The 23,114-nt window shown below is 47.9% G+C and overlaps 1 protein-coding gene across 2 annotated transcripts in view; it reads left to right on the forward strand.

Annotated features, from left to right (window-relative positions):
* Positions 1–16,938, forward strand: part of NUDT14 (nudix hydrolase 14) — a 108,810-nt gene extending 91,872 nt beyond the window's left edge. For both annotated transcript variants that reach the window (XM_060261908.1, XM_060261909.1), the window contains exons 3-5: positions 483–547; positions 7,972–8,209; positions 16,545–16,938. In XM_060261908.1, the coding sequence (XP_060117891.1) occupies positions 483–547; positions 7,972–8,209; positions 16,545–16,791 (550 nt within the window). In that variant the 3' untranslated portion in view covers positions 16,792–16,938. The remainder of the gene's footprint in view (positions 1–482; positions 548–7,971; positions 8,210–16,544) is intronic.
* Positions 16,939–23,114: the final 6,176 nt, after the last annotated feature.

Here is a 23,114-nt window from a genome sequence, read left to right on the forward strand (position 1 = left end):
CAAGCAGACCTCGCTCGCCTGAGGCTCTCCTTTCTTGCATCGGGTTGCTTTTGGCTGGTGGGGGGGGGCATATGCTAATGACTTATGCTATTTTTTTTTACAAAATGACCCCTGATTCTGGCACAAGTTTTTCTGATGCCTGTTGAAAGACAAACACACACGCACAGGTCCAATGCTGGCTTTGCGAATGTACATTGTTTCCATTAGAAGAGCACCCTTCACATGTACCGGAGCACGCCTCTGAAAACCTGTCTCCCCGAGATCAGAAGGCGCTAGCCTCTCGGAATTAGTCTGCTCCCTTGCAGAGCTATAATTTAATAACGGCCTCCTTAGCTCACATGGCTAACTCATCCTTTCTTCTAAGGCGAATGCTAAACCCATTAAAAGGGATGACTCTGCAGCATGGTGTGTTGTTGTTTTTCCCCCTTCTTCTGAGTGCATTGATCTTTTCCTTTTTGGTTTTCTTTCCTCTCCTTCCTCAGCGTGTCCATTCTGATCTTTAATACTTCTCGGCAGTGCTTTGTTGTGGTGAAGCAGTTCCGTCCAGGTAATCCGTTTTTTTCCACTTTGCTTTACTTTTTTTTTTATTTTTAACCCTCCCATGAAGCAAGCTGTTACGTCTTTTAGCAGTAAAAGAACTGGGGGCCCTGTGAATAGTTGTGGTGTAATATTCGTTCCGTAGCCAGACGAACCTACTACGCTCCATCTTCCGGGAAATGCCTGTGTTGTAAGCTGCCTGGCGGGTCAATTCCAGCCTGAGCCCCATCAGGTTTGCCGACAACCTATGCTCTATATTCCACTGACGCCATATAGGATGTTTTAGGGAGAGGCCAGAAGAATTGGCTTGGATCCAACCATTCCACTGAGCCTTCCAGCGGTCTAAGGTGGCAGACCTAATAGCCCGGACGAGCTCGATCTTGCTGGAGCTCAGAAGCTAAGCAGGGCCGGGACTTGGACGGGAGACCACCAAGAAAGACAGGTAGGGTTGCCAGGTCAAATTCAAGAAATATCTGGAGACTTTGGAGGTGGAGCCAGGAGAATTTGGGGGTGGAACCAGGAGGATTCGGGGATGGAGCCAAGAGCAAGGTTGTGACAAGCATAATTGAACTCCAAAGGGAGTTCTGGCCATCACATTTTAAAGGGGCGGCACACCTTTTAAATGCCTTCCCTCCTTTGGAAATAATGAAGGATAAGGGCACCTTCTTTTGGGGCTCATAGAATTGGACCCCCTGGTTCAATCTTTTTGAAATTTGGGAGGGGGGCATTTTGAGGAGAGACATTGAATGCTATGCTACAAATTTGGTGCCTCTACCTCAAAAAACAGCCCTCCTCCGAGATACCTGTGGACCAATTTTTCATTATACCCTATGGGAATTGGTCTCCATAGGGAATAATGGAGTGCCCAGCAGACATTTCCCTCCCCCCCACTTTTTGATGACTCTGATGCAGAGGGAGGGCCTCCAAACCGGGGGATCCCCTGCCCCCACTTGAAAGCAGAATGCACAGCGAACCTAAAGACGGGGGCTGTTGTGCAGAAGAATTCAAAACAGCTCTGCTCATCTTTTGACACGGAGTTGCACTTCACGGGTTTGCTGGGAGTCAGTTGCAATCCAATGGTGCGCTTTACCAGCCAAAGAGCCTCCTTTCAGTGAAAAAGGTTCACCTCAAAGGAGGGCTCCCTAGGCCTAGGTCAGTGTTATAACTGCAACAACTCTGGGGAGGAGCCATGGCTCGGAAGTAGAATCATCCGCTTGGCAAGCAGAAGGTCCCAGGTTCAATCCCCAATATCTCCAGGTAAAAGAACCAGCTAGTGAGTTATGTGAAAGAAGAAGAAGATATTGGATTTATCCCCTGCCCTATACTTTAAATCTCAGAGTCTCAGAGTGGCTCACAATCTCCTTTACTTTCCTCCTTCACAACAGACACCCTGTGAGGTAGGTGGTTCTGAGAGAGCTCTCTCAGAAGCTGCCTTTGCAAGGACAGCTCTGCGAGAGCTAAGGCTGTTCCAGCAGCTGCAAGTGGAGGAGTGGGGGATCAAACCCGGTTCTCCCAGATAAGAGTCTGTGCACTTAACCACTACACCAAACTGGCTCTCATGAGGTCTGAAAGACTTCTGAGAACCCTGAAGAGCTGCTGCAAGTCTGCATAGACAATACTGACCTTGAAGGACTGATGGTCTGATTCAATATAAGGCAGCTTCAGGTGTTCACGTGGTCCCAAGTGACTTGGAGAACTTCAGGGCCATGCAAGGATGTGAATCTGGGTTCACATCGCCTACTGAACTGGAGATGCCTGGGATTGAACCTGGGACCTTTTGCATGCAAAGCAGATATATTACCACTGAGCCAAGGCCCTTCTCCATTCCGTGGCGAGTGCTGTATATCAGATCTATACAATTCGCCAAACCAGACCAGAGTCTCAAAAAACCCTGTTTTTTCCTGGCTGCTTGGGACTGCCAACATCTGTCCATCCTAGGATTGCCTGCCTCCAGGTGTGGAGGTCTCCCAGGAGTTACAACTGATCTCCAGACATCAGTTCCCCTGGAGAAAATGTGTGCTTTGGAGGCTGGGCCGTATAGCATTATAACCTGCTGAGATCCTCCGCTCCCTAAATCCTGCCTTCTTTAGACTCCTCCCCCAAATCTCCAGGAATCTCCCAGAGCTGGCGAACCCAGTCTGTCCCCCTTTTTTTTCATAGCAAGGTTTAACAAGGCACAGTGTACCAAGTAGGGTTACCACCTTGTATTATCAGCCCCAGCTCTTCTGCCTTAACAAAGGCCTGACTCTCATAAGTTAGAACCTAAGAACATAAGTGAAGCCATGTTGGATCAGGCCAATGGCCCATCCAGTCCAACACTCTGTGTCACACATAAGAACATAAGAGAAGCCATGTTGGATCAGGCCAATGGCCCATCCAGTCCAACACTCTGTGTCACACAGTGGCCAAAAAACCCAGGTGCCATCAGGAGGTCTGTCAGTGGGGCCAGGACACTAGAAGCCCTCCCACTGTTGCCCCCGCAAGCACCAAGAATGCAGAGCATCACTACTCCAGACAGAGAGTTCCATCTATAAAAGTAAAAGTAGTCCCCTTTGCAAGAACCAGTTGTTTTCGACTCTGGGGTGATGTTGCTTTCACAACATTTTCACGGCAGACCTTTTACGGGGTAGTTTGCCATTGTCTTCCCCAGTCATCTACACTTTCCCCTCCAGCAAGCTGGGTACTCATTTTACTAATGGATAGAAGGCTGAGTCGACCTGGAGCCGGCTACGTGAACCCAGCTTCCGCCGGGATCGAACTCAAGTCGTGAGCAGAGGGCTCCGGCTGCAGTACTGCAGCTTTACCACTCTGTGCCACAGGGTTCCATCTATACCTTGTGGCTAATAGCCACTGATGGACCTCTGCTCCATATGTATATCCAATCCCCTCTTGAAGCTGGCTATGCTGGCAGCCACCACCACCTCCTGTGGCAGTGAATTCCATTACAGCAGATGAAGCTTGTTCTAGTGCTAAACTCCAGGCTTGTAAAAAGTATGAGGCCTCCAGTTCCCCACAAGGGTGCCAACCTCCAGGTGGGACCTGGGGATCAACCGGAATTATAGCTCATCTCCAGACAGCAGAGACTCATTCCCTTGGAGATAAGGGTTGCTTGGAAGGGTGGACTGTATGGCACTGTACCTCACTGAGGTCCCCTGTCCTCCCCAGGCTCCACCTCCGAATCCCCAGGAGTAACTCTGCCCCACATCCCCGGTTGGTGACTAGAAGGGACCCTAGTTGGCCACCATGTGAAACAGAACACTGGACTACATGAGTCATTGGTATCCAGCACTGTTGCTCCTGTGTTCTTTTGTTCCTCTGCTTCCTTTGAAGAAGAAGAAGAAGATATTGGATTTATATCCAGCCCTCCACTCCGAAGAGTCTCAGAGCGCCTCACAATCACCTTTACCTTCCTCCCCCACAACAGACACCCTGTGAGGTAGATGAAGATATTGGATTTATATCCCACCCTCCACTCCGAAGAGTCTTAGAGGGGCTCACAATCTCCTTTACCTTCCCCTCCCCCACAACAGACACCCTGTGAGGTAGATAAAGATATTGGATTTATATCCCGCCCTCCACTCCGAAGAGTCTCAGAGCGCCTCACAATCTCCTTTACCTTCCTCCCCCACAACAGACACCCTGTGAGGTAGATGAAGATATTGGATTTATATCCCACCCTCCACTCCGAAGAGTCTCAGAGGGCCTCACAATCTCCTTTACCTTCCCCTCCCCCACAACAGACACCCTGTGAGGTAGATGATGATATTGGATTTATATCCTGCCCTCCACTCCGAAGAGTCTCAGAGGGGCTCACAATCTCCTTTACCTTCCCCTTCCCCACAACAGACACCATGTGAGGTAGATGATGATATTGGATTTATATCCCACCCTCCACTCCGAAGAGTCTCAGAGGGGCTCACAATCTCCTTTACCTTCCTCCCCCACAACAGACACCCTGTGAGGTAGATGATGATATTGGATTTATATCCCACCCTCCACTCCGAAGAGTCTCAGAGGGGCTCACAATCTCCTTTACCTTCCTCACCCACAACAGACACCCTGTGAGGTAGATGAAGAGATTGGATTTATATCCCACCCTCCACTCTGAAGAGTCTCAGAGTGCCTCACAATCTCCTTTACCTTCCTCCCCCGCAACACATCCTGTGAGGTAGGTGGGGCTGAGAGGGCTCTCCCAGCAGCTGCCCTTTCAAGGACAGCCTCTGCCAGAGCTATGGCTGACCCAAGGCCATTCCAGCAGGTGCAAGCGGAGGAGTGGGGAATCAAACCCGGTTCTCCCAGATAAGAGTCCGCACACTTAACCACTACACCAAACTGGCTTTGTGCTTGTCAGATTGTTCTTAAAGGCTGGGCCAATAAGAAGGCTAGCAACTTAACAACAAAGGCCACGGGCAATGGTGGTCTGTCTTTCAGTAGCCTGCCCACGAACATGGTGTCGAGTGGTAGCACAGAATCCAACCCTTCGTGTTTCCTTTGATGGTATTATGTGGTTCTTTGAGTTTCCTTTGGAAGAGTATTTACTACAACAACTGTTGCTGGATTAATGCAAAAGGCCCGTTGCGAATTACACTTGGCAGTCTGCACGATGGGGTCCTGTATGTTCAAAAGGGAATGTTTTTCCCTCCCAAACAGACATGCACGCTTCTCATAACTCCAGGCTGAAAGACTAATCCTTGTGCACATGGTACATCCCGTACAGCCCAACGTCCAAGCAAGTATCAATGAATCCTGTGAAACGTGCCTGTTGGCTGACAAGTGGAAGTTTCCTTGAGACAGAAGTTGTTCCTCAAGGAAGAGACGGTGTTCGAAGAACCATCTTGCAGAAATCTGACTTCCAAAAAAAAAAAAGTATTATCAGATTGTCTTCCATTCTGCTAAATGGCTTTAATTGGTTTTCCTCCAGCCGTTTTCAAACATTAAGTGCTCCATTGTCATCTAAGTGCCGCTATTAATGATTTGCTAGCAAGACTGATTTCATCAGATCTCGGAAGCTAAGCAAGGTCGGCCCGGATTAGTATTCGGACGGAAGACTGCCAAGGAAGTCCAGGGTTGCTGTGCAGAGGCAGGCAACGGTGAACCACTTTTGAAAAAACCCATTGCATTAAAAACTCTATGGGGTCACCATAAGTCAGCTGTGACTTAGAAAAAGATATTGGATTTATATCCTGCCCTCCACTCCGAAGAGTCTCAGAGCGGCTCACAATCTCCTTTACCTTCCCCTCCCCCACAACAGACACCCTGTGAGGTAGATGAAGATACTGGATTTATATCCCGCATTCCACTCCGAAGAGTCTCAGAGCAGCTCACAATCTCCTTTACCTTCCCCTCCCCCACAACAGACACCCTGTGAGGTAGATGAAGATATTGGATTTATATCCTGCCCTCCACTCCGAAGCGTCTCAGAGCGGCTCACAATCTCCTTTACCTTCCCCTCCCCCACAACAGACACCCTGTGAGGTAGATGAAGATATTGGATTTATATGCCACCCTCCACTCCGAAGAGTCTCAGAGCGGCTCACAATCTCCTTTACCTTCCCCTCCCCCACAACAGACACCCTGTGAGGTAGATGAAGATACTGGATTTATATCCCGCCTTCCACTCCAAAGAGTCTCAGAGCAGCTCACAATCTCCTTTACCTTCCCCTCCCCCACAACAGACACCCTGTGAGGTAGATGAAGATATTGGATTTATATCCTGCCCTCCACTCCGAAGAGTCTCAGAGCGGCTCACAATCTCCTTTACCTTCCCCTCCCCCACAACAGACACCCTGTGAGGTAGATGAAGATATTGGATTTATATCCTGCCCTCCACTCCGAAGAGTCTCAGAGCGGCTCACAATCTCCTTTACCTTCCCCTCCCCCACAACAGACACCCTGTGAGGTAGATGAAGATACTGGATTTATATCCCGCCTTCCACTCCAAAGAGTCTCAGAGCGCCTCACAATCTCCTTTCCCTTCCCCTCCCCCACAACAGACACCCTGTGAGGTAGATGAAGATATTGGATTTATATCCCGCCCTCCACTCCGAAGAATCTCAGAGCAGCTCACTATCTCCTTTACCTTCCCCCTCACAACAGGCACCCTGTGAGGTAGATGAAGATATTGGATTTATATCCCGCCCTCCACTCCGAAGAGTCTCAGAGCAGCTCACTATCTCCTTTACCTTCCCCCTCACAACAGGCACCCTGTGAGGTAGATGAAGATATTGGATTTATATCCCGCCCTCCACTCCGAAGAGTCTCAGAGCGGCTCACAATCCCCTTTCCTCCCCCACAACAGACACCCTGTGAGGTAGATGAAGATATTGGATTTATATGCCACCCTCCACTCCAAAGAGTCTCAGAGCGGCTCACAATCTCCTTTACCTTCCCCTTCCCCACAACAGACACCCTGTGAGGTAGATGAAGATATTGGATTTATATCCTGCCCTCCACTCCGAAGAGTCTCAGAGTGGCTCACAATCTCCTTTACCTTCCTCCCCCTCAACAGACGCCCTGTGAGGTAGGTGGGGCTTAGAGGGCTCTCACAGCAGCTGCCCTTTCAAGGACAGAGTCTCAGAGCGGCCTACAATCTCCTTTACCTTCCTCCCTCACAACAGACACCCTGTGAGGTAGGTGGGGCTGAGAGAGCTCTCCCAGAAGCTGGCCTTTCAAGGACAACTCCTGCGAAAGTTATGACTGACCCGAGGCCATTCCAGCAGGTGCAAGTGGAGGAGCGGGGAATCAAACCCGGTTCTCCCAGATAAGAGTCCGCACACTTAACCACTACACCGAACTGGCGCTGATGGAAGCTCTTTCCATCTGTTTAGCAGCACTTTTCACCATCAGTTGCTTCATCGGTTATCAGAAATCAGTTGTGCAAACCTCATTAAAGCGGGTTGAGATTATTTATACGCAGACATCAAAGATTCGTTGAAGTCCTTCACAATTTTAAAGCACACCAAGGGCTGGTTTGCTTTATGAATTCTGCCACTTGATTCTGCAGTGACAATACAGGTCAGAGAAAGGAACAGATTATTGTGTGGTTTGCCCAATAGATTACACCAGGGTCACCATTGTCCATGTTCCCTCTAAGCTGCAGAGTCTTGTGAGCAAAAATTCTACTTTGTGAGCTACTGGCATGAAAGTTGTGAGTTTCTGCATAAATTAGCTCACAAATTCTATTCCAGTGATTCTGTTCTTATGCTCTTATGGTCTCCCTAGCTCAGTATTGTCTCCTCTGCAGTGGCTCTCCAAGATCTCAGGCACAGAAAAGTCTTCTAGTAGCTGCTACCAGATATCCTTTGACTGAGGTTGCTAAGTACTGAATGTGGGACTTTTAGCATGCAAACTGCATGCTCTAATACTAAGCTAAGGTCATTCATTCTCCATGCGTTGCGATGTCAGAAACTAGGTATGCTTGTTGCCTGTTTTCAGCGGTCTACATGAGTGACATGGCTCAGCACTGCCCTCAAGACTTTGAGAAAACCTGCTCGGAGAACTGGCATCCTCTTGAATGTCATTTGCCGGCTTCGGTAGGAGTGACTTACGAGCTCTGCGCTGGCATCATAGACAAGCCGGAGCTCTCTCTGGAGGAAATCGCCTGCCAGGAAGTCTTAGAGGAGTGTGGCTACGAGGTCCCTCTAGCCAGCCTGAAGAGGATTACGTCGTACCGGTAAGTAGGTAATTGTTGGAGGACAATTAAAGCCCACCCCCCACCCCCAGCAATTGGTTGTGCCTTCTGTTGTTGTAGTCTCAGGAAGGGAACATAAAAAGATGTCACATGAGTCCTCAATGGCTGCAGAGCTGCGGTGTAGTGGCTACAGGGATGAACTGTGACCTTGTGCGGCCCAGGTTCAAATCCCCACTTCTACCGTGGAAGCTCACTGGGTGATCTTGGACCTTTCACAGACTTTCGACTTAGGCTGCCTCACAGGGTTGTGAGAAAATGGAGGAAGGCAGAAGAACGTTCTAAGCCACTTTGAGTCCCAGCTGGAGAGCAAAGTAGGAGATATATATATAGTCTTCTTTCATATATACCGAAATGATGGTACATGACTTGCTTATTTACAAAACTTTGTTGCTTCGCCTTTCTGCCCCACGGTTTTTAAAAAGGTATCATAAAAGCAATTAAAATGAGAACCAAAATGCACTTGTAAAAGCACATTAAAAATAGTAATTGAACATATATATGAAGCTGCCTTCTACGGAATCAGACCCTGGTTCCATCAAAATCAGTATTGTCTACTCAGACTGGCAGCAGCTCTCCAGGGTCTCAAGCTGAGGTTTTCCACACCTATTTGCCTGGACCCTTTTTAGTTGGAGATGCCGGGGATTGAACCTGGGACCTTCTGCTTACCAAGCACATGCTCTACCACTGAGCCACCATCCCTTCCCAAAATATTTAACATATGAGCATATGAAGCTGCCTTATACTGAATCAGACCCTTGGTCCATCAAAGTCAGTATTGTCTACTCAGACTGGCAGCAGCTCTCCAGGGTCTGAAGCCCTGGACCACATATAGATTTGGAGGGGGGGGTCCCCCAGGTTGACCAAAACATCTGAAACCTTAAAAAGGGGAGTTGACACTTCCCACCAGATCACAGAAGCTCGATCTGCACAATTGATACATTATCTGTGAGGGTTGCTTGATGGAATCATGCAGAGATGTGGTAGGCACTCTCCAGCGTGGATACCTTACAGAAGACTTACATTTGTAGTTCCTCACAGCGCACAGTTTGGGAATTCCTAGAGTCAATGATTTTGTAGCACTTGGGGTATTGTATGATGACTTTAAACACACACACACACAAGATGCATGTTAGAACGTGGGTTTTTTTATCCCAACCTTGCTGTTGCAACAGCTGACTATTTTACAAGGAATTTAGTTTTTTAAAAAAATTGAGATTCAGTCAGAAATCAGAGAAGTAACCAACTCTGTGTGTGTGTGTGTGTGTAGTATGTGTCTAGTATTTGGAATTAAGGAAATGTCAAGAATTAAATAATCTAAAATGAAAATGTGCTTGGAGCCTTCTGCCTTCCCAGATTGCCGGTTTGTGAAAAAAGCATCTGTTCCCCTACTTGGACATGCATGTCTAAATGTATAGAGGGTGGCTGCTTTGAAGCAAAACAAAACTTTCTTAGTCTTTCCTCTTGACAACTCTATTGAGGTGGACACTGACATGCTTTTTTAAAAAAAAATGAGGGAGAGTGGAGAGGGAAGGGGAGGAAAAAAACCTGGGAATTGAATACAAATCCACAGCTGTCAATCCTGGCAAATGTCGTTTCCTGCTGGATTAATGAGCTTTTGCTGGGGGGGGGGGAGGGGGGAAGTGAAACGGAGGAGATGTCTCTAGCTACTCCTTGGAGCCAGATTAGAGAACGGGTTTGCCAGTTGAAAAGATGCTTTCTTCCACGTGAAACAAAGCCTGCAGCCTGGCCTTATTAAACTCAGTGGGACTTACTTTCGAGGAAGCAGTCATAGGCTTGGGGTAAAAAAAAATTGCCCGTATTGTTTTTATTATTCTTATAGGGACCTGTTACAGCTATGGAGATGGCATGCACAGCATCGCATTCTCCCTTTTCCAACTGAAGCAATGAGGGAAGAGTTCGCAAGGAAGGGTGTACCGGGGCCCATTTACGAACAGGGAATGCTTTTTTAAAAGTTGCAGTTCCAAGCCCAAAATTCAGAATGGCCTTGAGTAACGTGCGTTCTGGATTTTTTTGTGTAGTGGTTAAGTATGCGGACTCTTGTCTGGGAGAACCGGGTTTGATTCCCCACTCCTCCACTTGCAGCTGCTGGAATGGCCTTGGGTCAGCCATTGCTCTGGCAGAGGTTTGTCCTTGAAAGGGCAGCTGCTGTGAGAGCCCTCTCAGCCCCACCCACCTCACAGGGGGAAGAAGATAAAGGAGATTGTAAGCCGCTCTGAGACTCTGATTCAGAGAGAAGGGCGGAGTATAAATCTGCAGTCTTCTTAATTTAAAAAGTGCAGAAAATATACTTGGTGTCTGGTTGAACATGAATCCCAAGCAGTGGGGTGTTGGCAGGAAGTGCTGTCAAGCCACAGGGGAACTACGATCAACTGTGGGGTTTTCAAGGCAAGAGATGAGCAGAGGTGGATTGCCATTGCCTGCTCCTGTATAACAACTCTGGACTTCCTTAGCAGTCTTCAATCCAGGGAGTGACCATGGCTTAGCTTCAGATATGAGATGGGGCTAGCCTAGGCTATCCAAGTCGGGGGTGCACAAGGACAGATGGCTTTAAAAGGGGGTTGACAGATTCATGGAGTAAAGGTCCAAAGCTTGGGAAGTCTCCCCGCCCCCCCCCCCCCAAGAGATTTATCTTTCTGTCTCTTTCGGCATCTTCCGCCAGCAGATGAAAACTACGTTCTGTTTCGTTTGACGTAGTCCCAGTTGAGGTTATTGGCCCCCCTCCATGTTTCTGGTGGTGCTGATGTGTTTTTATTGAATTGCTTTGTAATTTTAAAATGTTCCCGTTTTGTAATGTTTTTTACATATGCCACCTTTGGGACCCCGTTCGGGTGGAAAGGCAGCATCAAAACTGTTTTAAGTCTGTCAGTGGCTACTAGCCACAGTGGCTAAAGGGAACTTCCATGTCTAGAGACAGTTAAGCTCTGAATATCACTGCTAGGAGGCAATATGAGGGGATGACCTTGGCCGCTGTGCCTTGTTTGTTGGCCCTTTGAGGTGTCACAGGCTGGGCATTGGCTTGGCATGGTTGTCGTCGCCTATGACATTAGGCAGCTAGTTGCCTGCTCTGTGAAACAGGAGACTGGGCTAGATGGACCACTGGTATGTTCTTAATCTCAGTGCCATCTTGATTCCCTTCCCGTTATACAGCATTTGCCCTGTTCCTCAAAACACCTTCCTGTATCAGTGTTTCCATGTGTCACTACTCAGGGGGGTATTACCAATTCCTGCCACCACTCTGGGTTAAGGGTTCCCCTTGAGAAGGCCCAGAGTTCCCTCCTAAACCCTTCAGGCCTCCTTTAGCCAAATGATAGGCGTGAGGATCAGGCAGAGTGAACAACAATAAAAGATTTATTTAAAAGATCAGTTCAGTGCAATATAAACTAACAAGGTGCATTAAACAGTAAAAGGGGTGAAGGGAAAATAAATGCCCTAACACATCTGGACTTACTGCCCCTAGACTGTCTCAGTCAGACCTGGACCTACTCACCCTTCCTCTAAGGGCAAGGATCTCTTCCTTCCAGCAGCTCTCCCTCAGCTCTGCCTCCTAGGAAAAGAACACCCCCTGCCTGGGCTTGGCTCTTTTATGTTCTCCTCCCAGGTCCCACCCCCCTCTGGGCCAGTTTCACTCCAAAACCTTGCCACCCAATCAGAGGGCCAGAAGGGATCCTGGGAAATGTACGCTTTTCAGTATAACTCCAAGGCAGGCTTCTCTGGAGCCTGCGGGCCTCACTAGGCCCAGGATCATGACACTATGTAAGTCGTGTGACTTCCAAGCGGTAGACAAGTGAGCTGTGAGAAAAGTAATCAGGAGTCCAAAGAGTGAACAACCCACCGGATGCTGGGGGCAGCTCAGCCATTCACTCTCTGATAGGGTGCCCACTGCAGGCTGTGTGGTGTCCACATCTGGCAGGAGGCTTGAAAGAAGACCAGTCCAGTGTCTCGGAGGAACAGACAGCTCAAAACATCCAACAAGATCACTTGAAGCTGCAAGAAGTGTCTGTGTGCCAGCGCCCCTACAGGACATCGACAGTTGAAAAGCAAGCGCATGCGCAGTTAACAGATGCTCGCATGATCCATGCAGGCCACCCAGACTGGGGTGGAGCGGGAGGATCCGCACCAACACCCCAGCATAAAACCCCAGTGGTACAAGGTCATAATCCTAGTCCTGCTAATCTGTTTATTAGATGCTTCATCCTATTGACTACCAGAGCTTTTTTGTGGCAGGAGCTCCTTTGCATATTAGGCCACACCCCCTTGATGTAGCCAATCTTCCTGGAGCTTTCAGTAGGCCCTGTAAGAAGATCCCTTTAAGCTCCAGGAGGATTGGCTACATCAGAGGGGTGTGGCCTAACATGCAAAGGAGCTCCTGCTAAAAAAAAAAAGCCTTTTGGACTACATTGATTTATCCTGTCGAGTCTGCCTTGAATCTCAGCGAGAAAGGTGGACTGCAAATAAAATTAGTTTGAAAAATTAAAATACATATTAAGGAGCTGCTGTAAACCAGCTCTTGGTACTTTCATTAGCTGAGTATTGTTTGTTTCCTCAACAGCATGGAAGATGTTGCTGACAACATCAAACGAGGAGGACAGCAGCCAAGCTCGTGACTTGGGGGGCGGGAGGGGGTCGCTTTGCATTTCAGAAAGGCATTTATTTATTTCAAATTTTTACAAGATAACCGTTTCTTTTTTCGTTAGTAAGGTCAAACAAAGCAAAACAATGCATTCAGTAGCAAAAAAGAAAGTGCCTACATGTGCAACCCAGTACCCCAAATAAAACCTGAAACTCAACTGTTCTCCAGTTGGAAAACAGAATTTCATTGCTTCAGAAATCCCCATATGCAGGGGTGGAATTCTAGCAGGAGCTCCTTTGCATATTAGGCCACACACACCCCTGATGTAGCCAATCCTCCAAGAGCTTACAAGGCTCTTTTTTGTAAGCTCTCGGAGGATTGGCTCCATCAGGGGGTGTGGCCTAGTATGCAAAGGAGCTCCTGCTAGAATTCCACCCCTGCACATATGTGCATCCTAAGTAGCTCAATTTAACAGCCTCTCTAAAATGCTTCAGGAGCTTTTTGTCCTGCCCTCACCTTCACCCAGATAGCTCAGGGTAGCTGGTTCACATCAGATCTCGGAAGCTAAGCAGGGTTGGCCCTGGCTAGTATTCAGACGGGAGACTCCCAAGGAATACCGAGGTTGTGACTCAGAGGCAAGCAGTGGCAAACCATTAGGAAGAACTTCCTGACAGTCGGAGCAGTTCCTCAGTGGAACAGGCTTCCTCGGGAGGTGGTGGGCTCTCCTTCCTTGGAGGTTTTTAAGCAGAGACTAGATGGCCATCTGACAGCAATGAAGATCCTGTGAACTTAGGCAGATCATGAGAAGGAGGATAGGAAGGGTTAAATCAGTGCTTAGTTCTCATGGCTCTTTATTACACACCCAAGGAAATGCTGATTGCTACTTTGGGGTCAGGCAATATTTTTTTTTCCAGGCCAATTTGGCCAGGGATCCTGGAGAGGGGTTTGTTTTGTTTTCTGATCTTGGAGGAGGGGGTCACAGGGAGTGTAGGGGCAGGTCCTTGTGAATTTCCTGCATTGTGCAGGGGGTTGGACTAGATGACCCTGGAGACCCCTTCCAACTCTGTGGTTCTATCTCTGAACATATCTTGCCTTGAAAAATCCACCAGGGTCTCCATAAATCAGATGTGCTTTGACAGCACTTTCCACCACCAACACCCAGCTTGTCAAATGGTTACTTTGGAGCATGGGGCTATCTAAGGGTGGAATTATAGCAGGAGCTCCTTTGCATATTAGGCCACACCCCCTGATGTAGCCAATCCTCCAAGAGCTCACAAAAAAGAGCCTTGTAAGCTCTTGGAGGATTGGCTACATCAGGGGTGTGTGGCCTAATATGCAAAGGAGCTCCTGCTAGAATTCTACCCTAGGGGCTACCAAGAAATTCACAGACAAGGTGACATACTTGACATCTGCTTATATGAAGGGCAGGGAAACAACGGAGGCTGTGGATCAAGCTGGGGCTGTACCACCTGAGGATTGCTTAGGGGTGCCATCTCTGATGACCCCACCCACAGAGAGCCAGTTTGGTGTACGGACTCTTATCTGGGAGAACCGGGTTTGATTCCCCACTCCTCCACTTGCAGCTTCTGGGATGGCCTTGGGTCAGCCATAGCTCTGGCGGAGGTTGTCCTTGAAAGGGCAGCTGCTGTGGGAGCCCTCTCAGCCCCACCCACCTCACAGGGTGTCTGTTGTGGGGGAGGAAGATAAAGGAGATTGTGAGCCGCTCTGAGACTCTGAGATTCAGAATGGAGGGCGGGATATAAATCCAATGCCGTCGTCTTCTTTACACCAGGAATGTTCTTCAAAAGCTTTTTAGAAGTCCAGAATTTGCATCTCACTTCATGTGCTTCAGTTTCATAAATTGGGGGGTGGTGGTTACTTTGATGTTTTCCAACAGCGGCAGTATGCTAACGGCCCCACATAGAGCACAATGCAGTCCTTTGCTTGACAGCCTATGAATAAATAGCATGTTAGCCTCGCCGTAACATACTTCCAGTCCGAGTGAGATCACCTGCCAGTGCACCTGTCTGCAGATGGTATAATGTAATATAATTTTGTGTCAATTGCTTCTGTTGTGTGTTTCTTTATTTCCTGCACCTGCCACTTATCTCTGAACTGTATAAAGGGGCAACAGATTTACCTGGGGAACGAACGTTAATCGCTCGTCAGCTCGCCCATTGTTTGCATTGCAAGGATTCGAACTGTAGTACAAAGAAGGCTGTGATTTAGTATTTGCTTATAAGCACGGCTCGATATGTTCTCGATAAGGCTGGATTGTACGTTCTCCTAAACTGTATTTTATTAATAATCAGGGTTTGTACCACAGGTTTGCACTTTTGTACCACAGGTTTACAGGGTATACCACAAGAGCCAGTTTATTTATGAGTGAATGCCAGACTGTGAACACTCGTGAGATTAACAGTATAATTCTTGGAAATACCCTACGGTGGCCCTTGAAGCCAGTGTCCTTAGAAGGGTGTGTAACTCTGTTTAGGATTGCAAAACTGAATCAGTAGATAACATATAGTAGATTTGTACGTAATTTACGGAGGGACTGTAATAAAATATAGCGATTGGAGGGAATTATGCCATCATGTGTGTAATTAATAGGACTTTTTTCCTAGCAGGAGCCCCTCAGCATATTAGGCCACACCCCCTTATGTAGCCAATCATCCTGGAGCTCACAGTAGGCCCTGTACTAAGAGCCCTCTAAGCTCTTGGAGGATTGGCTACATCACGGGGGCGTGGCCTAATATGCAGAGGAGCTCCTGCTAGAAAAAGAGCCCTGGTAATTAACATGAAATACTTACGATCAAAACACATCAAATAGCTAAATGCTGAACGAGAAACTTCAAGTAGGAAAGAGCAAGTGTCCAGTAGCACCTTAAAGACTAACAAAGTTTGTGGCAGGGTAGGAGCTTTTGTGAGTCACATTGTGAGCAGTGACTCACAAAAGCTCATACCCCGTCACAAACTTTGTTAGTCTTTAAAGTTCTACTGGACTCTGGCTCTTTTCTACTGCCACAGACAGACTAACCCATCTACCCATCAGAAACTTTAAGTTATAAGAAACATAGGGCTCCTGCCCAAAATGGCAGCCCTGTGTCGTCTAGTTCCTTCCACCCTCTCCCTTCCACAATACAGCTTAGTCTGTGCCCTGCCATCCTTATCACACCATGAATAAGGGAAACGTTCAGCATAATGACACTAGGATACAGGGCAGCGTTCCGTCTGAGCTGAGTTAGTGTGAGCCAGCTCACAGTTTTCTAGCCTCCGGGTCACACATTTTTGTCTTGGCTCAGGTAGGATGGCCCTCGGACAAACTAATTTATGCAGCAGCCAAATTGCTAGGTCACAACTTTAACGCCAGTAGCTCCCAATGTAGAATTTTTGCTCCCAAGATTCCACAGCATAGAGGGAGCTTTGATACACAGGGCAAGATGAGAAAGAAAGAAAGAGAGAGAGAAAGAAAGAAAGAAAGAAAGAAAGAAAGAAAGAAAGAAAGAAAGAAAGAAAGAAAGAAAGAAAGAAAGAAAGAAAGAAAGAAAGAAAGAAAGGGAAACATTTGGCACAGGGTTACAGTTTTCTGCAGCAGCTCTGTGTGTTGAGTAATTGAGTCATATTCCCCATTTTGATCAGGTAAAAGTTATTTTTTTAAAAAAACACCTAAATATCACAATTTCTTCGTCTTTTTTTCTCTCTCTCCTCACCTCCTTTCATCTGAAGATCTGGAGTCGGTGTGACGGGATCGAAGCAGACCTTATTTTATGTAGAAGTGACCGACGAGATGAAAACCGGCAAAGGAGGTGGGCAGCCGGAAGAAGGGGAGCTGATCGAAGTCGTGGAAATACCTCTGCGGGACTCTATGAGTTTTGCATTTGATGAGACTTTCCCTAAAACGATGGGTGTCATGTTCTGCATCATGTGGTTCCAAAGCAACATTGCCCCGAATCTACCGAAAAAAACAGAATAGCATCTAGGTGTACGGGAATGGGGGCAGGGAGGGGACAATATAAAAATCAAACCACATCCCGGAATCCTGCTTTAAGGGAAATTCTCAAAGAGAAGGGGCATTAGGAATCCGATTCCATTGTTTAAATAAAGAATTAGTTGAAGTCTTTATCACTGTACTGTGGCCTCTGGCACAACCCTCTTGCCAGCAGGACTAATTGCTCGTTCGTTCGATTTTAATCATTCGTTCGATTTTAATTGTTCGCTCCATTTTAATCGTTTGTTCCATTTTAATACGGTTTTCTAATCGTTTCCCTTATTCAGTAGCTGATTGCTCGATGGTGAAATTTTTCAACACGGAGTGCCCCAGAATGGGTTGCCACCACTGTGCTCTAGAAAATTAAGGGCACCCTTCACTTCCACCCCAAAAGGTTTAGAGCATCCAGAACAGCTTGCTGTTTGACAAGCCCCCCCCCCCACCTATCTGCCATGAGTTACTGATCTGACCATGCCTCCAAATTGGTAGAAAACCATTCAAAGCAGTTGCTTATGCAGAGATGCAGCAGGCAGCCTCCCATGAAGTTGGAGAGTGTGCTGCATCCCTGATTTGGGCATTATTAGATGATCCGCTCATGCTCTACAGAGAAAGGTGATAGCGCTGTACACACCACCAGTCCAAAGCAGAGGCTGACTGGAAGGCAGAATGGAGCAAAGGGAGAGTAGAATTTATGGGTGGATGCTCTGACATAGCAGAAGTGCTTATGTATTGATTTCTCTGTGTATGCTCTCGTTGCCCACTACTGTGTTCCAGCACTCTGTTCCGGTTTTGGAGGCTGGGTATGACAGAGGACCTTGTTCTGGGGCCTTGTTTGTTTTGGGTATTTTTCCTCCCACGTTAACTTGTGCTCCTGCCCGCCTTGGGTTATCAAACTCAGAAGCAAACTTAACAACTTCCATCCACCCTGTTCGTGTCTAATGTTTGCAGTTTTTCATCGGCGAGTTCATCTAACGGAAAACCATTGCAACTGGCAAGGGGAGCTGCCCAAAATCCCAAATGGCTCCGTACATTCTGAATGCCACTCAAATATTGCAAATCTTCTTCCACTCCTAGGGGAGCAGTATAGCCCAGGGGTGGCCAGCGGTAGCTCTCCAGATGTTTTTTGCCTACAACTCCCATCAACCCCAGCCATTGGCCATGCTGGCTGGGGCTGATGGGAGTTGCAGGCAAAAAATATCTGGAGAGCTACCGTTGGCCACCCCTGGTATAGCCCCATTACAAATTACCAGTCTGGTAAAATGCAGAAGGTAGAGATGAGGTTGAAAAGTTCCGCTCGCTCCCCTTGACCCCTGCAGCTCCCTACTTCCGGAACATCCTCTCTGGTGCCTGGGATACTATATTCAACAGCTTCCTGAAGACACATCTCTTCCCAGGGGCAGTCCCTGGTTTTGAGGGGGCCGAACACACAATGCCCAAAGGCCCTTGTCTGCCCACCACCAGCCCCCCTCATACCTTGTGTGCTCCCTGCCTTTAAACCCTTCCACTGCCCATGCTCAGTGGCCTAAAGCCCCTTACCCTCCCTTGCCCCAACACCTCTGTCTGGTCCATGCAGCTGGGAGTGCTGCTGCCATGACCACCAGCAGCATCACCACTCTGCACCACACACACACCACATGTTCTCCCATGATGCCTTTCCCCAGTGGGAGTAAAGGTGGGAGAGCGCTTCAAGCAAACAGATAGGGAAAGGCATGTAGATAGGTGGCAAAGGAGGCTGGTGGGTGGACTTAGCAGCAGTGGGCCCCACCAAGAGCTCCGGGAGGGGCCCCACCTTAGGGTACGCTGATGCCAGCCCTGCCTCTTCCCCTTCGCTTTTACCAACCAGCCTTCCTTTTAACTCTGCTTCCCGCCATAATGTTGCCTAGTCTTAATTTCAGATTGTAAGCCTGCAGGCAGGGCCTGTGTTTGTTTGGGCTTTTTTAAAAAAAAAATTGTACAACACCTGCTCATATTTGGTGTTTCATTAATAATAGCAAGCAGGAGTTGGAATTCTAGCAGGAGATCCTTTGCATATTAGGCCACACACCCTTGATGTAGCCAATCCTCCGAGAGCTTACAAAAAAGAGCCTTGTAAGCTCCAGGAGGATTGGCTACATCGGGGTGTGTGGCCTAATATGCAAAGGAGCTCCTGCCAGAATTCCTCCTCTGATAGCAAGTAATTAATAATTTCAGATAGCTCGCTGCTGCACAGCTCTTTCCCCAGTCCAGTAACTAGCAGTATCTAAATAAATTATGCAAACTGAGCCAGAATATGTATTTGCTTAAATTATTCAGCTCTCGGAATTCAACGTCTCTGGGTGCGGAATGTTGACGGTTCATGTTTGAAGTGCATGGTTGTATCCAGCCTCACCGCTCCTGACAATGCTTCGCGGATACCTAGAATGACATTCTCGCGATTCGGACCACCTAAATCCTTTCCCTGCATCTTATTTCCAAATGAAGTCACTTAGAGCTTCACGCTGGAAGAGTATAATCCAGCCCTTGTAATGCAACCTTCAGCAATGCTGTGAAATGTGCCGTCGTCATAGACATGAAGTTCAACAGCTGCCCTCTGAAGCACAGGAAATCCTAAAATTCTCTGTCTGAGAAAGGAAGGCAACGAAAGCTCCCCCTTCCCCTGTGGCCCGATCACCATTGCTTGCCATCTTGGCATTAATTTCCATGGCAATGCTTTCTGAGTCAGAGGGGCAATTTAAAAGGCATGTGACAAAGCCACAGATCTCTTGAGATGTGCTGTGTGAGAGGCAAGCGTTCTACGGCTATACTGCCAACTCCAAGGCTATGCAGTCGTGACCAGTGTTCCCTCTAAGCTGAGTTAGTGTGAGCTAGCTCACAGATTTTTAGCCTCCAGCTCGCATATTTTTGTCTTAGCTTGGGAAAGATGGCCCCAGAGCACACTAATTTATGCAGTAGCTCACAACTTTAACGCCCGTAGCTCACAAGGTAGAATTTTTGCTCACAATACTCTGCAGCTTAGAGGGAACATTGGCCGTGACTGGATTCGGTGATTAATAGGACTATAGGGAACGGTTTCATGCAGGACTGGATCCGAGCCTGCGGGGCCTGTGTGCTGTATTGTATTCACACCTCCACATCCACAAACGATACTTTCTTTGGCAGCAAAACCCTTATACAATAGATCCTTTTGCACAGTTATACCTGCTGTGTCATGAACCACTTTAGAAGAAGAAGAAGAGACTGGATTTATACCCCCGCCCTCCAGTATCCGTAGGAGTCTCAGAGCTGCTTACAACCTCCTTTCCCTTCCCCTCCCCACAATAGACATCCTGTGAGGTACGTCAGGCTGAGAGAGCTCTGACTGAAATTGCTCTTGAGAAGAACAGCTCAGGGAGGACTTGTGACTGACTCAAGGTCTTATCAGCAGGTGCAGGTGGAGGAGTGGGGAATCAAACCCAGTTCTCCCCGATAAGAATCCGCTCACTTAAGCACTGCGCCAAACTGGCTCTCTTAGCATCGTGGTTTCAGAGGGTAGTCATTAGGGATGGGCACAGACTGGAAAAATGGAGATCTGTGGAAGTTCGAGGTTCATGAATTTCACGACCCATGAACTTTCAAGAACTTTTCCAGTTTACGAACCAGTTCATGGTTCATGAGGTCCCTGAGCAAACAGACCTCAAACTGGCCCCTGGTCCATGATGAAATGAGGTTCATGGACTGGTCTGTGCCCATCCCTAAGAGCCGTGTTGGTCTGCAGTTGAAGAGCCAGATTAGAGCCCAGTAGGGACCAACAAGATTTTGGGGGTACAAGCTTCTGAAAGTTTATATCCCGAAAATCTTGTTAGTCTCAAAGGTGCCACTGGACCCAAATCTAGCTGTTTATCATAGTAGTAAAGATGGCAGGTGAAGACCGACACAACCCAGTTTCAGTTCCCCCCATCTGCCATGGAAACTCACTGGGTGACTTTGGGCCAAGGCAAGTTCACAGACTCGTATCTGGGAGAACCAGGTTTGATTCCCCACTCCTCCACTTGCAGCTGCTGGAATGGCCTTGGGTCAGCCATAGCTCTCGTAGGAGTTGTCCTTGAAAAGGCAGCTGCGGTGAGAGCCCTCTCAGCCCAACCCACCTCCCAGGGTGTCTGTTGTGGGGGTGGGGGAAGGTAAGGGTGATTGTAAGCCACTCTGAGATTCAGAGTGTAGAGTGGGGTATAAATCCAATATCATCATCTTTTAAAAGGTAAAGGTAAAATAGTCTCCTGTGCAAGAACTGAGTCGTTACTGACCCATGGGGTGACGTCACATCAGGACGTTTTCTTGGTGGACTTTTTACGGGGTGGTTTGCCATTGCCTTCCCCAGTCATCTACACTTTTCCCCCAGCAAGCTGGGTACTCATTTTACTGACCTCGGAAGGATGGAAGGCTGAGTCAACCTTGAGCCGGCTACCTGAACACAGCTTCCGCAGGGATCGAACTCAGGTCATGCTAAAACCAACAGAAGATCAGGGGAGCAGCATTTGATGTAAGTTGCCATGTGCACTGATGTTGTGGACGGACCCCAACTTTTGCTGCTGAGGAGGAGCAGATTTCTCCTATTCCATTTCTTTAAAATTGGAGACAGCCGCTTTCTCCAAGGGAACCAGTCTTCATCATCTGGAGATCAAGTGTAATAGCAGTAGATCTCCAGGGGACGCCTGGTGAATTGGCAACCTTAACACTGTACCATGAAGCGATTAAAAATAAGCAGAGCAAGCCAAGGCAAGGAACAGCAGTGGTTGCCTATACCAGAGACTAAGCCCGACCTGGAAGTCTTTGAGAAGATGATGATGATGATGGATTTATATCCTGCCCTTCACTCTGAATCGCATAGTTTCAGAGCAGTTCAAAATCTCCTTTACTTTCTCCCCCCACAACAGACACCCTGTGAGGTGGGTGGGGCTGAGAGAGCTCTAAGAACGTAAGAGAAGCCATATTGGATCAGGCCAATGGCCCATCCAGTCCAACACTCTGTGTCACACAGTGACCAAAAAAAATCCCAAGTGCCATCAGGAGGTCCACCAGTGGGGCTAGAAGCCCTTCTACTGTGCCCCCCACAAGCACCAAGAATACAGAGCATACCTGTCCCAAGACAGAGAGTTCCAACAACAGGCTGTGGCTAATAGCCACTGATGGACCTCTGCTCCATATGCTTATCCAATCCCCTCTTGAAGCTGGCTATGCTTGTAGCAGCCACCACCTCCTGTGGCAGTGAATTCCACGTGTCAATCACCCTTTGAGTGAAGAAGTACTTCCTTTTATCCATTCTAACCCGACTGCACAGCAATTTCATTGAGTGCCCACGAGTTCTCATATTGTGAGAAAGGGAGAAAAGTACTTCTTTCTCTACCTTCTCTATCCCATCCATAACCTTGTAAATTTTCAAGGACAGCTCTGTGAGAGCTATGACTGACCCAAGATCACATCGGCAGGAGGGGGGAATCAAACCTGGTTCTCCCAGATAAGAATCTGCACACTTAACCACTGCACCAAACTGGCTCTCAAACTGCATGAATGGCTCTTTCCAATGGCTCCCTTTCCTAGTTATCCTGAAGCTCGTGGCTGAAGCTTGGCAGCAGAGCACCGAACAGAATCTCTGTCTGAAATTCCTCAGTCTGCTGGCTCAAATCCTGCCTCTTACAGGACCAGAGCAACCGTTACCACCCAGGGTGCCAACATTCCTGCCCTGAAATGTCTTTGGGAGAGCCACTCTCTCTACTGTTTCATTGCATGCTTCAGGATTCTGATGTTATCTTAGGCCTGATCAACTGTTGCAACAGAAGGGAGGGGGGGAGGAATGGAGTCCAAAGGCGGTAGAACGGACTCTACCACTTCACCCTGCAGGGGGTAGCTCACATTTCTAATTCTCCCTGAGTTGTGGTTTTAGCTGTTGCAATTATTTGTCTATCATGGTCGGAGTAACCGGGAGGGAAGGCAGCATGGTGTAAGCCAGATCTCGGAAGCTAAACAGGGTTGGTACCGGGAAGGAGGTACGCCGAGGAAGACTCCGCCAAGGAAGGCAATGGCCAGCCGCTTCTGCTTCTCCCTTGCGTTGGAAGACCCGGCCTGGGGTGGCCGTCAGTTGGCATGACTGGTTGGCACTTTTGGACATCATCACTTTTTAAAGTTATTGACTACTGTATTTTAAAGGATGTTTTATTAACTGAGAGCCTCTTCAAGCCCCAGCATGTTCAGAATTTTGCAAGACAGAAGTTCTTTTGATAAATAAAATGAGGACAGGGGGGACAGAATACTGGCACAAAAGGGTAATTAATCTCTAACTTTGCTCTTAGGTTTTT

Source organism: Heteronotia binoei, chromosome 21, assembly GCF_032191835.1.
Source record: "Heteronotia binoei isolate CCM8104 ecotype False Entrance Well chromosome 21, APGP_CSIRO_Hbin_v1, whole genome shotgun sequence".
Lineage (NCBI taxonomy): Eukaryota > Metazoa > Chordata > Lepidosauria > Squamata > Gekkonidae > Heteronotia > Heteronotia binoei.